The 13001-nt window shown below is 55.7% G+C and overlaps 2 protein-coding genes across 8 annotated transcripts in view; both read right to left on the bottom strand.

The window, feature by feature from the left end:
• The window catches only part of CNOT1 (CCR4-NOT transcription complex subunit 1), a 57984-nt gene extending 53535 nt beyond the window's left edge, over positions 1-4449 (bottom strand). For 5 of the 6 annotated variants that reach the window (XM_082063215.1, XM_082063219.1, XM_082063218.1 and 2 more), the window contains exon 1: positions 4295-4449. The gene's annotated coding sequence lies outside the window, so the exon portion shown is untranslated. Of the gene's footprint in view, positions 1-3251; positions 3338-4294 lie in introns of all 6 variants that reach the window. The other variant, XM_082063216.1, reaches the window with a different exon arrangement.
• A 773-nt stretch (positions 4450-5222) lies between these two features.
• SLC38A7 (solute carrier family 38 member 7) lies at positions 5223-12818 on the bottom strand. Of its 2 annotated transcripts, XM_082062676.1 has the most exons (12): positions 12690-12732; positions 11644-11838; positions 11033-11474; positions 10602-10800; positions 10371-10515; positions 9530-9628; positions 8717-8774; positions 8236-8350; positions 7862-8009; positions 7578-7777; positions 7260-7314; positions 5223-7168 (listed from the first exon to the last, which is right to left on the bottom strand). In XM_082062676.1, the coding sequence occupies exons 3-12, from the start codon at positions 11297-11299 to the stop codon at positions 7066-7068; spliced, it is 1389 nt and encodes a 462-aa protein (XP_081918802.1). In that variant the 5' UTR covers positions 11300-11474; positions 11644-11838; positions 12690-12732; the 3' UTR covers positions 5223-7065. The 2 variants fall into 2 exon arrangements, with proteins under 2 accessions (XP_081918802.1, XP_081918801.1); XM_082062675.1 differs by lacking the exon at positions 11644-11838 and having other exon boundaries at positions 12690-12818.
• Positions 12819-13001: the final 183 nt, after the last annotated feature.

The following is a 13001-nucleotide window of genomic DNA, read 5'->3' as shown; positions in this document are numbered from 1 at the left end:
GTATCACAGTACCTGTTTGGTTTTGGTTTGTTTGTTTGGGATTTTGGTGAGTATTTTTGTTTGTTTGGGGTTTCTGTTGTTGTTTGTGGGGTGATGTTGTTGTTTTCCTTTGGTTTTGTGTTTTGTTCTGTTTTTTTTAGAACTCTATTCCTCTTTCGGAACAATCCAGAAAGTGTCATTGGGCATGGCAAGTACACACTTTCCAAGACATTCTTAATGGCAAGGTGTAACATATGGGCCCAACAAAAAGCTTCTGGAAAACGTTTGTTACAAACACAGCAGACAGACACCAAACCACCGCAGGAAATTCAGTCCCTACCAGAGCACCAGATTTCAGCAACCAGCCTGAAGAACAAAAGGGCTGGTTGAAATGAGGACTCAAGAACAAGACACAAACCAAAACTCCAAACTCCATCACTTTTAAGGCAATGACAGAAGTTTTGGAGTTTTCCCTTTAGGCCCCTGGGAAGAAAAACGACATTACTCTGGGTATTGTTCCCAAGATCAATGCAGACAGCACAGCAATCACACCTACTCCACCCAAAAATCAAGCTTTTAGGTGCTTAGAACTCTTGTTGAGTTCGGCTCAGTGGTAAATGCGATCCCCTGCAGAGCACTGACGCTGATCAGCCCACCCCACCAGCATCACTGCTTTCTCCCAAGAAAACGACTACCACCTCAACACGCTTTAATTGCAAGAAAGCACAAGAAAATTTGCCACTTTCTAACTGCAAAATCTGGCAGTGCTGTGGGAGAACCCAAACCAGCGGTCAAAATGGGATTTTCCCTTTCAAGGAAGCAGCACAAGAGCCTGAGCAGACACCGACACTCAAGGACAAAACACAATAGCTGAAGGAAGCAGCTTCCTATTTATGTTCTAAATATATGGTATGCACAGTATGTATGCTGATACACAGAAAAAGCCTGACAGCTCTCATGAGCACCAGACTAACAGCATTTCAGAGTTCCAAATGCTGCGATCTAACTTACAGTAGTATATAAAAATAAGAGTAATTAAGGGAGCCCTGCCCAGAAAGCAGATGTGCACAGGCACCTCCCTGGTCATCCAATGCAAGGCTAAAATTCAATTTATACAGCACTGATTAAGAAAGCTATGAATGCTATGCAAAGCAGACTTTATTTTTAGATGCATATATTCTTAGTGGGAATGAATTTCTCTATACCAGCCTCAATTCAAGAAGCTTTCAGTCCATGGGGCAAACCCACCATCTTTAGAGGTTCAGAAAATTTAGGCCTCAGACAGAACTATTTTACAAAACAACCTAAGTTCACTGACAAAATGAGCTACTTTCAATTACAGTTCCTATGATATAGTAATGGATTAAGCTATTGGACATGAGAGCCAGAAGCTCTTAAAAGAGCACAAACTTTATGTTGTGCAATATGACTTTTAAAAAGGTAGAAAATATTTACTGAAATCTGCAGTATTACATAGCCTCAACACTTCCTAACGAAATGAACAGGCCATCAGTAAAACATTTGGCATCCTTTTCAGTAGATTCTTTTCAGTAGCAGAGTTCTGTTGGGTTATTAAAACATAAATATGATAAAAATTTAGGCAAGAAGCCAAACATCACAAGATAGGGCCAATATGTTAACCAGCAGATGGGTTTGACAAAAACACTCTCTACTAACCTGAAGCAGCACTAGGAGTAATTAAGTCTTGCTGCTGAAGATGACAAACCCAAAATCTCCCACAAATTTGGAAACAGCCTTAGCAAGGCAAAATTACTTTAAGTTGAATGTTGGAATTATTTTAGCATTTTGCAGAGGTCAGCAACTAGTTCCACTGGGTTTCAAGAGCTGTAAAGATTTGGGCCACATGTACTGCATGTAGAAGACAAAACAGCTCAAGTGACAAACAGCAACACATTCACCAATTAGGTTCTAAACTCCTGTCAAAAAACATTATATACAACATGCCAAAAGTGGCACTGCAAACCTGTTCTTCAGCACATGGTCTCTTACCCACTTCCCTAACCCACGCACACGGAACACAGGGAAGAGCAGCACTCCTCTCTGAAGCCCCCCAAGGGGGAAAGGAGGTTCTGAATCACACCATAGGTAAGTCAGACCTCAAGATGTCAATCATATTGAAATCTACAGCGAGAAAAACCTTACAGTCTAAGTCACATTAACAGCAAAGTAAGTTTCTGATTAATTTGACCAATTCAAATTCAGGTGTTTACAAGTAGAAAAGCCACTTGAACACTCCATGTACTGGAAAACTACACACAATTCCAGTCAACTGGAAGCCACAATGCTCATTAGACACAGGAACTTTACAGAGAGCAGCTGAACTAAGCACATATGTTTGTTCCCATACATTAAGGCCAGTTAAGCTTCAGGTGTGGAACCTACCTCAAATACATCAGGCATGCACCAATCACGACACAACTGCTTCAGGCATTTTCACATCTCAACTAGGATTGTTTAAAAAAAAAAAAAACAAACACCCACACAAGAAACTCTCACTTCCTACTTTCCCTTCAGTCAAATACTGTAATATAAAGTTTCCATTGAAGGGAAGTTAAGGAAATTTAGGGAGCTGTTCTCAAAGGTTTTGTGCCATTTTCAGGTCCAAAAACCATTTTGGAACAGTGAAATGCTATTTCAAAAGGCAAAGGAGAACTGCAGGATTCATAGTTAGGATGACTATAGAACAAAAGAGAAATCCAGCTAAAATAGTGACATCCTCAATCACGATTCTCAGGAATATGAATTCCCAATACAATTTAGCGATAACCTGTCCTGGGGTCACAAAATGTCACTGTCCACTTTTTCTAAGTTTGGTTTGCACAGTTTCTCTTCCACTTACTCAACTGAACACAGACAGCAGCCATTTCAGAAGCAATTAAAATGAATTAAATATCTAGGGGCACTGTGCTAGAAGGATAAACTGGATAAGGTATTTCTCTAAAGAGGAGAGACAGGTAGATAGCAAGCTTGCTCAGGTTTGTTTTGGAGACAACAGGCCAATGGGATCAACAGTTAACTACAAACTTAAAAGCATAAGGGCAGAAAAAAACCCAACAAGACAACAACAAGTCTAGAAAGGACAAACACATATACTTCCAACTAAGTTTGTTTCCTGTTCATAAGAGTCATCTCACCTGGACTCATCCTGCCTGTAATTTTAGTCAATACCAATGTAGTTACCTTAGAAACAGGAAACACTTAAGTCGTGTGCACTAAGGATGACTTGTCAGGTGTCAGACCTGTTTTCTTACCCATTTAGAAACGCGTTCCACCGAGAGCAATGTCTTGCTTCCTTCTAACAAGTGGGATTCAGAAACATCCAGTCTAAACTCATGACCTATCAACAGATTAAGTGTCAGGTTTTGCATTTTTCAGTGTTATCTCACTTCTGTTGTAAATACAGCCCAAAACTGTTTGCAGTTTGTTGAAATTAAACTATGGCTGTTCACTAATGTTATTGTATAAGGAGAGCATGGTACTACTGCGAGTTAGGGAACTACTGCAAAGGAGCTATTTCTAACACCACAGCATTTGTCAACACAGCCAACTGTTGCTATTTCTAGTTTCAAAATAAGTAAGTCCATTTTACTGGACAGCGTGCTCTTAACCGGAGGGCAGCGCTGAGAAGCGTTTCTTCCATGTGCTGTGCAGGAAGGTTGCGGCACCGGCTGATTTGCTACAGCTCCCTGTTTACAGGTTGTTTCCTTTGAGTAAGTCACGATAACGCCGATCTCCTAACGAGGCCCCCGGGGCCGCTCGGGGAGGCCCAGCCCCGGCCGCCGAGTCTCTCCGAGCTCCCCCTGTCACGGTCAGCGCTACAAGAGCGGGCGGGGAGAGGAACGAACACAGCCCAGGCGCCGGAGCCTCCCGTGCCCCTTCGGAACGGCCGCGCTGCCGCCGCCGGAGGCTCCGGCCCGCACCGGGACCCGCGGGCGGCAGCACGGACCTGGAACACTCGCATTCCCGCCCGGGCCGGGGAAAAGCCCGTCAAAGTTTGTTCGGCGGCTCGTCCCGCGGGCCGGGCGGCGGGGGAAGGGCCGGGCCGAGGGCCGGGCGGGGAGCGGCGCAGGCCAGGCCAGGCCGCGGGGCTGCCCCACACGCACCCCGGCCGGGCTCCCTCTACCGGCCCCGCCGCCTCCCGCCAGGCCCCGCCGCCGCTCGCCACCCCACGGCCGCGGAACCCACCGCTCCAGAGACTCCGGTGCTCCCGCACCCCCGCCCACTCCCCCAGCCCACCCGCGGGGCGGCCGGGGCGCGGGCCGAGGCTGTGCGGGGCGCGGCGGGCGGCGCTCACCTCAGGGGGTGTAAGGGAACCGGAACGGGGCGCCAGGCTGGGGCCGTTCGCGCTTTTATCCTCTCGCCTCCGCCGTTTCGCTACAAAATGGCGGACGGGGTCGCGCGCTCACGTCGCGGCCTTTCCCCTCCCCCGTCCCCTCGCGGCACGCCAGCAGGGGGGGGCAGCGGGGGCGCGGGTGGGCGGGGCGTCCGCCGAGCCTCCCGCCCCCCTGGCGCGGCGCTCCGCCAATCAGAGCGCAGGGCCGCGCGCGACCTGCCCAATCAGCGCGGCGCGACCTCTGGGGGACATTCCGCCGTCCTCCCCCCGCCCTTCCCGGCCCTCCGCGCGGAGCCAGCGCCGCGCGCCCATTGGCCGGGAGCGGACGGAGTTCTTCCTACCGTTGTGGCCAATCAGAGCGGGCAGGGCTCTCGATGCACGCATGCGCACTAGCAGGCAACCCGAGCTGGTGAGGCCAACCAATGAATGCGGGGCGCTACGCTGGGGCGGGGCGGAAAGGGGAAGTGGGGGAGAGCGCCAAAGTGCGCGCGGAGTCACGGGGGGTTGGCGGGGACACCCCTCCCCAAGTGGTGCGGTCCGCCCCGCCCCCCCCCGGCGCCGCGCTCCCGCCCCTCGGCGGTTGTACGCACCACCACCCCCCTCCCGCGCAGCGCGGTGGTACGGCCCAGGCGCTGGAACGACTCCCCCCGCGTTGCCGTGGTACGGCCGTGATCGGGCCCCCAGGACCCCTGGGAGGGGACCCGAGGTGTGAGGGGCTGGGAGGTGCCACCTCTGGCAGGGACCCCCCGCCACGGGGGCAGCACCAAAACCCACCCCAAAACTCAGCCCGGGTGGCGTTTAGGGACACGGCGTCATCCCCACGTCCCGCCAGGGAGCAGCTCCCTCCCCCAGCCCCACAGACAGCAGCCGGTGCCCACCCGGTGCATGCACCACAACGTCACGTTTATTGAGCCGGGGTCCCGCCGCTTTCTGCGGGCAGAAAATACATTTTAAAAGGCCGGTGTTTTGTAAACAGTCAGGGGAACCGTAAGGCAAACAGATGAACGGCCACAGCAGCTCCCTGCCCTCAGCCCCACGGCCCCCCGGGTGACAACCAGAGCTGTGCGACGCCGCGTCTGCTCCTGTTTCGGCAGCGGGACCTCACAGAGCCACAAAAGCCACTGGGTACCAAACCCCTAGAACCACAGAACAGTTTGGGTTGGAAGGGACCTTCAACGGGCACCTAATCCAACGCCCCCTCTCCATCTTGCTTGGGGACAGGCACTAAAGGCATCTTGGCGCTGGCATCTGCTGAGCTTTGACCATCTCTGCGGGGCCCACAGGACGCGGCTCTGTGGTCCAGCTGCCAGGAGGTGGGCAGGGCTGGGTGGTGGGGGAGGACACCCTTGTCTTTATGCCCAGGGGTCCCCAAGCCCCAGCGCCGGCTCTCGGGGCGGGAGCCGGGTGAAGGGGCTCAGGGGGCAGCCGGTGCCATGCGAACGGGGGGTTTGCTGGAGCCTGGTTTTGTCTGAAGTTGAGGGCACAGAGGCCAGAGGTACCTTGGGGGAGGCAGGAGGGACATGCGCTTTCACAGAGTCCCTCAAACATTCATGTTGTGCTTGAGGCTTTTTCCTCCTCCATCTGGGTTTCCCCATCTCATCCTGATGATCCTCATCACAGACACAGCAATAGATAAACATGAATTTCTCCCTCCCCCAGGGTTTTGGAGGCCAAACAAGGAATGAGGGAACTCAGACTGAACAAGAACAGTTTGCTGTTGAGGTTTAACTCCCTCAACCAAATCTGCAGCTGGGGGAACTGCTCAACCCAGCAGACACAGAACTGAAAGTATCAACCAGACACACAATGCAGGGACAGTCCAGAGCAACACCAGCCATGGAGAGTGTAAACAACCAAAGGAACAATATAAAACAGAATAATACTGACTGCTTCATCCCCAAAGCATCCCTGAAAACCTACACCTGACCCCGTCCCGTTGTCTAGACACCTCCCGGAAGAACAGGACTGGAAGTATGGAGAAGAGTTTTGCTCTAGCATAGTGTCTCCAGTAGGACGATGCAGCCACAGCACCTTCTCTAGCAAGTGAGCAGCCCCTGGCAGGGGAAGCACTGCACTGGTGTGTCCCTACCCTGCGCTGCTCCTGATCCTCCAAAAAAAAAAAAATCAGGCTGAAGGTGATGGTTCCACTTTGTAATACAAAGTGCAGCCCAGGTGGAGGGAGATGTAAGAATAAGGGCAGGAGATGAGACACATGAAAGTGGAGTTAAACCAAACCAAACACTGACACAGAGGAGGATGACGGGGATGTCACCCTGTCTGATGAAACAAGATTACTAGTTCCCTTTATGCAAAACACACAGTCTCCCTCCAATGTTGGGAGAAGGAGCTAAAGCTGTGGAGAAGAGCTCCACCACCACGGGGTACACGGGTGGGAGCAGCTCGTCCTCACAACCCCCAACCGTGATCCCTTAGTGATGTCTCAGGTAGCAATGTCCACCCCAGAGGGGCAGAAAGGGCTTGACCTGGACTGCAGGTCCCCTTGTAGTGATGCTCTGGCTTCACCAGGGGGTCAGGGCAGAGAGGAGAAGCCTGACTGCCTGGTGCGTTAAGACAAGATACAAACCACCGCGGGGCTCTTTCAGCCAAGCCCCAGATTACAATGTGCCTCTTGGATCTTCCCAACACACCAACATGTTTTCTCCTCACTTCCCTTTGGTCCTAGGGGAAATTGCATCCCCACAGCAGCAGCACAGTCCAGCCTGGAGGAGGAGTCAGGCTGTGAGGTCCACGAAGATGGCGTTGGCAGTGGTCTGTCCAAAGATGAAGGCTCCAAGGGTGACCATGAACACCCCATAGCTGACCTGGGCCCACCAGCTGCAGATGCAGGAGGACAGGGCACATTCAGAGAGGAGCTTCACCCCCATATCCACAGGGGAAGGGGAGAGGGGACGCATGTTTCAGTTACCTGATTGCCCTGGTTTCTTGGATCTCGGAGAGCTTAGCTTGAATCAGGCACAGCCCTGAAAAGAAGGGGGGCAAATTAGAGCTAGACGAGGACTGTCCTCTGGGGACTGAACAGACACCCCACATCCAGGGAGCCGCAGTCACCACTGCAGAGCAGAGAGTCCTGTCAAAACAGCTGGGCTGCCAACCCACCTCGTGCCATATTTATGTCCTTCTCTAAAGACCTTCTGGTTCCTCCGTCCCCATCCCAACCTCTCTCTCTTCAAGGCACAAGGCCAAAAGACTTCCACTGGCCCCCAAGCATCCCTAGATGCCCTACCTGGGAAGATGAAGATGAAGCAGGCGGCCAAGCCCCCGATGACAGAGATGACTTTGCCAATGTCAGGGATGAAGAGAGCCAGAAGGAGGGTCAGGAGGAACCAGCTGATGGTCTGAAGCAGGCGCCTCCTCCGCTCCCGAACCACGTCCTCCTCCACCGTCACCCCAGTGTAACGGAGCCAGAGACCCTCCAAGACCGCCCTGCAGGCACAGACCCAGGGCAGGGGGGTTTCCCTGAGCTGCCCCTCCTGCCCACACCAGCCCCTGCCTCCTCCCCATGCTCACCGGCCGCAGAAATGCAGGATGGGGTAGGATGTCAGCACGCAGAGGATGATGAAGGCGCGAGCGAGGGCAACGGGGATGTCGTTGGAGGGGTAGGACAGCAAAACGTCCTGCTCCACACCAGCCCCGAAAGTCAGGAAGCCACAGACACCTGCCAGGAAGGCAGCAGTCAGTGGGGAGCAGGGACAAGCCTCCTGCACATGTTTTTGGGGGACCAGACTCGGATGGACATGGTACGGGGGACATTGCAGGGGTGTTTAGATGGACTCTCCTCCTTTCCTGCTCTGTCCCTCTGCTGACCAGAGGACCCCTGCTCTCCAGAAACTCACGGCTCCTCTGAGGACCGTGCCTCACTCACGTGGCATCCCCTCGCTTACCAGTGCCCGTGTAGACGAAGAGAGCGATCACCATGGCCGCTGTCACCACCGCCCCCCAGGTCTTCACCTCCGGCTGCTTCATGCTGTTAAAGACGGGCACGCTGCTCACGTGGCACTGCCAGGGACACGGAGAGAGAGTGGAGACACACGATGTGCTGAGCCAGAGTCACGGGGACCCACGTGGGTTCCCATGCATGATATCCTCAGGTTTGTCGTGATATTGTGATCCCCCCAGCTTTGTCACTGAAGAAGAAAAGCAAGGAACAGGCTGCCCCAGACCTCTCAGCTGGGGTAAAATTGATCCATCTCCATCCAGGGGTGGTGAGATGTCAAACTGGCTTCAGCCCACTTGCAGTGCCATGTGGTGAGCAAATAAAGGAGGGTTTTGGCTGAACACCCAAGGGAGCATCCCTGGACCACACCAGTCCCCAGCCCAGGTGACTGCGGGGTGGGAAAGGGAGCTCCAGGTTCGTGGCCTTACCTGGAACCCAAAGCAGATGGTGGGCACAGCATTGAAGACGGCTGTCCAGGTGGAGGGGCTGGCAGGAGAGAAACACCCACTGGTCAGACCAGGGCCCCCCATGCTCCCCACCCAGCCCCCCCGGCGGTACTCAGTGATGGGCTCACTCCTCTGCTGACCTGCGTCTCCTGCAGTAACTGTGTCCCCCCACCCAGGATGATGCCCTTGCACGGAGTGAGGTTTTCCCAGGACACAGCACTCCCCAAAGACCAGGGTCTTTCACTGAGACAGAATCAGCCAAAATTGGGGACTTAACAAAAGAATCGGTAAGAAAACAAGGATCTACTGAAGCAGTGCCAAAAACTGGTCTAAATTTTGCTCTGCTCTAAAATTCCCACTGTCTGCACTTGGTCCAGAAACATCCCCAGAGTGTGAAGGAGAAGACAAGCCACAGGGGCTGTGCTGGCCAAGGAAATAACCGAAATCACCCTAAATAGACACAGTCCTGGTTGCTGGGTGAGCACAAGCACTGCACAGGGAACTCTGGGCCTGGCTGTATCGGAGTGAGAAGTCAATCAGTGCTCCCCAAAACCTGCGATGGAGCCGTGGGGACCTCCAAGAGGTCTTTTTCCTCTCCTTCACCACCTACTTCTCTGAAACATGCAGAGATGCAGCCACTTGGGAGCTTCTGGCAGCAACACGTGGTGTCCCCAGGCCCAGGGACGGGACTTGTGAAGGGTTTGTCCCCAGCCTTTGCAGCCCTCGCCCCTGCAGCCCTACCTGGCTCTGCAGGGCTGTGATGGCCACCATCAGCATCCTGGCTCTTACACGCACCTGGTGGGGATCTCCACAGGCACCAGCTCCTTGTCAGGCCAGATGTACTTGATGATAATGACTGCCGTGACATACCAGGTGCCAATCACGCTTAGGGAGCTGCAAGAGGGGACAGGAGGCCATCAGTGTGCTGCCTCCCCACTCGGCAGAGGGTCTCCTTGAGCCTCTCCAGCCCCGTCTTCCTCCCTGCACAGCACAGGCCACCCCAACCCTTCCCATCAGGACCACCCCTGCTCTCGCTTTCTGTGGGAATATGCCAGGCACTGTCACCCACTGTCCCCAGAACTGATCCCAACGCAATCCCGCTGTGCTCAGGGGCTGTCCTGTGCCACTGTGGGTGCTGGACCTGTCAGCAAGGCGATGGGCTGGGTTTTGGGGAGGAGAAAGAGGCGAGCGTTAAAGAAGTCACACTTCTCAGGAGCCCTGGTCCAGCTGCAGGGTGACACCAAGATGGCTGGTGGAGCAGGGCTGGCCCACAGACCGCCCGGCCTGGGGACCCTTACTGGCTCTCCTTTCTGCTGGCTGGCCAGCTCTAAAGAGAGGGGACAACACAGTTGACAGCAGCTCCCCCGACTTCCTCCAGCAAGCAGAAAAGACAAAACCAAGCCCTGGAGTGTGACAATGTGGTCACACGGTGCTCAGCAGCTCCTCTGCTTCCCAGATGGGGAAACTGAGACACAGGAAGGCAGAGAAGGAGATGTCCAACCCCTCAAGGGTGAGTGGGCAGATATGGCACTAGAACCACAGTGTTTCCATTCTGCATCCCCTAGGACCACGCTTCGGTGGGTGCCGGCTGCTGCATCCTGGCGGCTCCCAGCCCCGGAGGGCTCTCCCCACCCACCTGGCATATTTTTGGAAGCCGATCTCCTTGGGGATAGAGAGGGGCAGGATGAGGAGGAAGGCGGTGATGCTGATAGTGAACTTGCGGTCCGTGTACCAGCGGCTGCTCTCAGCTTCCCCAGGTTCCGTCACCAAAGCAGCAATGACTGTGGGGACAGCCAGGGCGGTCAGGTTGTCACCTTCCATCCAAAGGGACAGCAACTGTATATTTTTTTCCATGGGACACACTTACTCTTGTCCTCCTGGTCTCCAATGATGATGAGGAAAGCGATGCAGGTGCCAAAGGTGTAGACAGCAATGGCCACCTCGCACAGCACACCTGGCACCTTCCCGCAGACGGCCCACACCACCTCCTGGTAGGTCCGCTCGTTGCTGGCCTGCGAGCAGTACGCCAGGATGACCAAGCCTCCGATGATGAAGATCAGCATGCACTGGGGTGGGGAAGAGACAGGGAGCGGACATTGAGGCAACAGCATGATGAGGTCCCCAAAGCCACCCCAGACAGCCAGCCCCAAACACACAGAGCATCTCTGGGGCACCTGACCCAACAGGGCTTCCTCCCAGGAGGCAGCTTCTCCCTGAGGCCCTTCTGGGACTCCAAACATCCCCACCACATCCCCTCCCAGGCTGGGACATGGGACTGTCCCTTGCCCGCCCTCTCACCATCTGCAACGTGATGCCCACGGCCACGCCGCCAGCCATGCTGAAGGCGGCAGGGAAGTTGAGCAGCCCAGCCCCGAGGGCCGCGTTGACCACGATGAAGACGGCTCCCAAAGCCGACGTGGCCCCCAAGCCATTTCCTTGGCTCTCTCCGCTCTTTGGCACCGTCTCTACGCTGGGGCTCTGCAGGAGCCTGGCCCGTTCCCCAGCATCGGCGCTCCACTCCCAGTCCTTGTAGTCACTGTTGATGCTCCCGGTGCCCTGAGCCATTGTCCCTCTCAGGGTGGCACACGCCACCGTCCACGTGCCACTAGCGCTCCTGCACCAGGCCCAGTCGGCTGCCTCGAGGAGGGTCCTTTGCCAGCACTGGCTCCATCAGGCGGGGAGGGCAGCGAACAGGCAGGCTGGGAATGCGGCAGCACAGGGGTCAGGCACTTTGCTGCTCCTAGAAGGGGATGGAGGAGGACACGGTAAGTGTTAATTAAGGTACATTAACAAGGGGCAACATGGGCATCAGACAGCGACACAGAGGAAATGAGTTCCCTGGGTCTCAGCCTGGGGGTCACAGCACCCAGGTGTCCTCACAGCAGCAGAGATACGGCAGGAGGACTCACCTCTCGTCCTCCGAATCCAGGGTGAGGACACCGCCGCCGTTGCACAAGGGACAGAGCCCAGACCGTGGGGCTGGGGAGCTGCAGCCTCACGGCAGGACTCGCTTTTCTGTGGGCACGAGACCCGGCATCACAACTCACTTCCTGATTTCCAGCCCAATTCCTGCAAGCTCTGCAAGAGCCACCATGCACGTGCTCCTGCGTAAAGGTCAAGGCTGGGCTCAATATGAGTGGCCAGCACACACAGCAGACACACCGTGTCACCAGGGAAAGCAGGACTGGTCCATTCTGGTTCAACCCCAGGGTGACCAACAACACGAGATGTCTCAGAAGCTTTTGGACTCGAAGACCTGGTGTTTCCAGCACCACAGCCCTCGGGGGTTGAACAGCCCAGATCTCTCCCCAGTGCCTCCGAGCTGAAGGAGATTGACCCTCACAGCCCGGTAGGACTTCCCAAGGCCCTACACAGCCAAGGGAAATCTCTTCTCAAGAGAAATATCTTTTTTTTTTTTTTCCTAGACAACACCACCAGAGGCTCCTCCTGACCAGCCCTCCCTTTGCTTCTAGGCTATTCAAGCCCCACCTTGTGCTACAAATATGCTCCCAAGGTTTCCAGGAAAGGGGAAAATCCCCGCAGGTCTGCGAAGGGGAAGCAGAAGAAAGGCAGCGCTGCAGCCCGGGGGTAGGAGCGCACAGGGGACACGTCCCAGGTCCCCAGGCCAGTGGATCTCCTGGCACGGCGGGTGCGGTTTGGCTGAACCCCCTGCCCGACCGAGGAAGGGTCGATGCTTCTCCCACGACCGAAGAAGGATGCTGCGGGGAGCCCGTCTGTCCTTTCACCCCAAGCACAGCCACCAAAGCCGGTGACAACCACAGACCCCGAGACCAAGCGCTTCTCCGCGGGTCACCCACACACCCCCGGGCGAAGCAAGGCCGGGAGCTGCTGACGCTCACCCCGCTGCCCTCCGGGACGCGACGCGGCCACAGCGGGTCGCTGGGCTCCCCGTGTCCCCCCTCCCCGGGTACCCCCGTGTCCCGGCCCCACTCACCGGGCGGCGGGCGCCCCGCTCCAGCCCCGGCCCCGCTCCCGGCTCGGCGGCGGCGCAGCCCGGCCCCGCCCCGCCCGCTGCACGCCGGGGCTTGTGGTCCGCCCCCGGCCCGGAACCTGCGCCCGAGCCCCGGGAACCAGTGACCGGGGGGTCCCCGCTCCGGGAAGCCAATCGCTGCCCATCCGCACCGCTCTGCGGCTGGGAGACCCGCCGGCAAAGGCAGGAGGAGAATGCAGGGCTGTGCGCGCCAGCTCTGCCTTTATTGTAACAGAGAACAAGCTGCAGAAAGGCCTAACGCAAGGTGGGAAGGGT

This window comes from Streptopelia decaocto, assembly GCF_964273445.1.
Source record: "Streptopelia decaocto genome assembly, chromosome: 11".
In the NCBI taxonomy this organism is placed as follows: Eukaryota; Metazoa; Chordata; class Aves; order Columbiformes; family Columbidae; genus Streptopelia; species Streptopelia decaocto.
The sequence above is the reverse complement of the archived record's forward strand: the minus strand, read 5'-3'. Positions and strand labels throughout refer to the sequence as shown.

Excerpts from the sequence above, each read along its gene's own strand:
- SLC38A7 (XM_082062675.1), bottom strand. The coding sequence starts at position 11,299 with ATGGCTCAGGGCACCGGGAGCATCAACAGTGACTACAAGGACTGGGAG. Across the intron at positions 10,801-11,032 it reads TGGGCATCACGTTGCAGATG|TGCATGCTGATCTTCATCAT; the intron begins GTGAGAGGGCGG and ends TCCCCACCCCAG. Across the intron at positions 10,516-10,601 it reads TGGAGACCAGGAGGACAAGA|TCATTGCTGCTTTGGTGACG; the intron begins GTAAGTGTGTCC and ends CTGTCCCCACAG.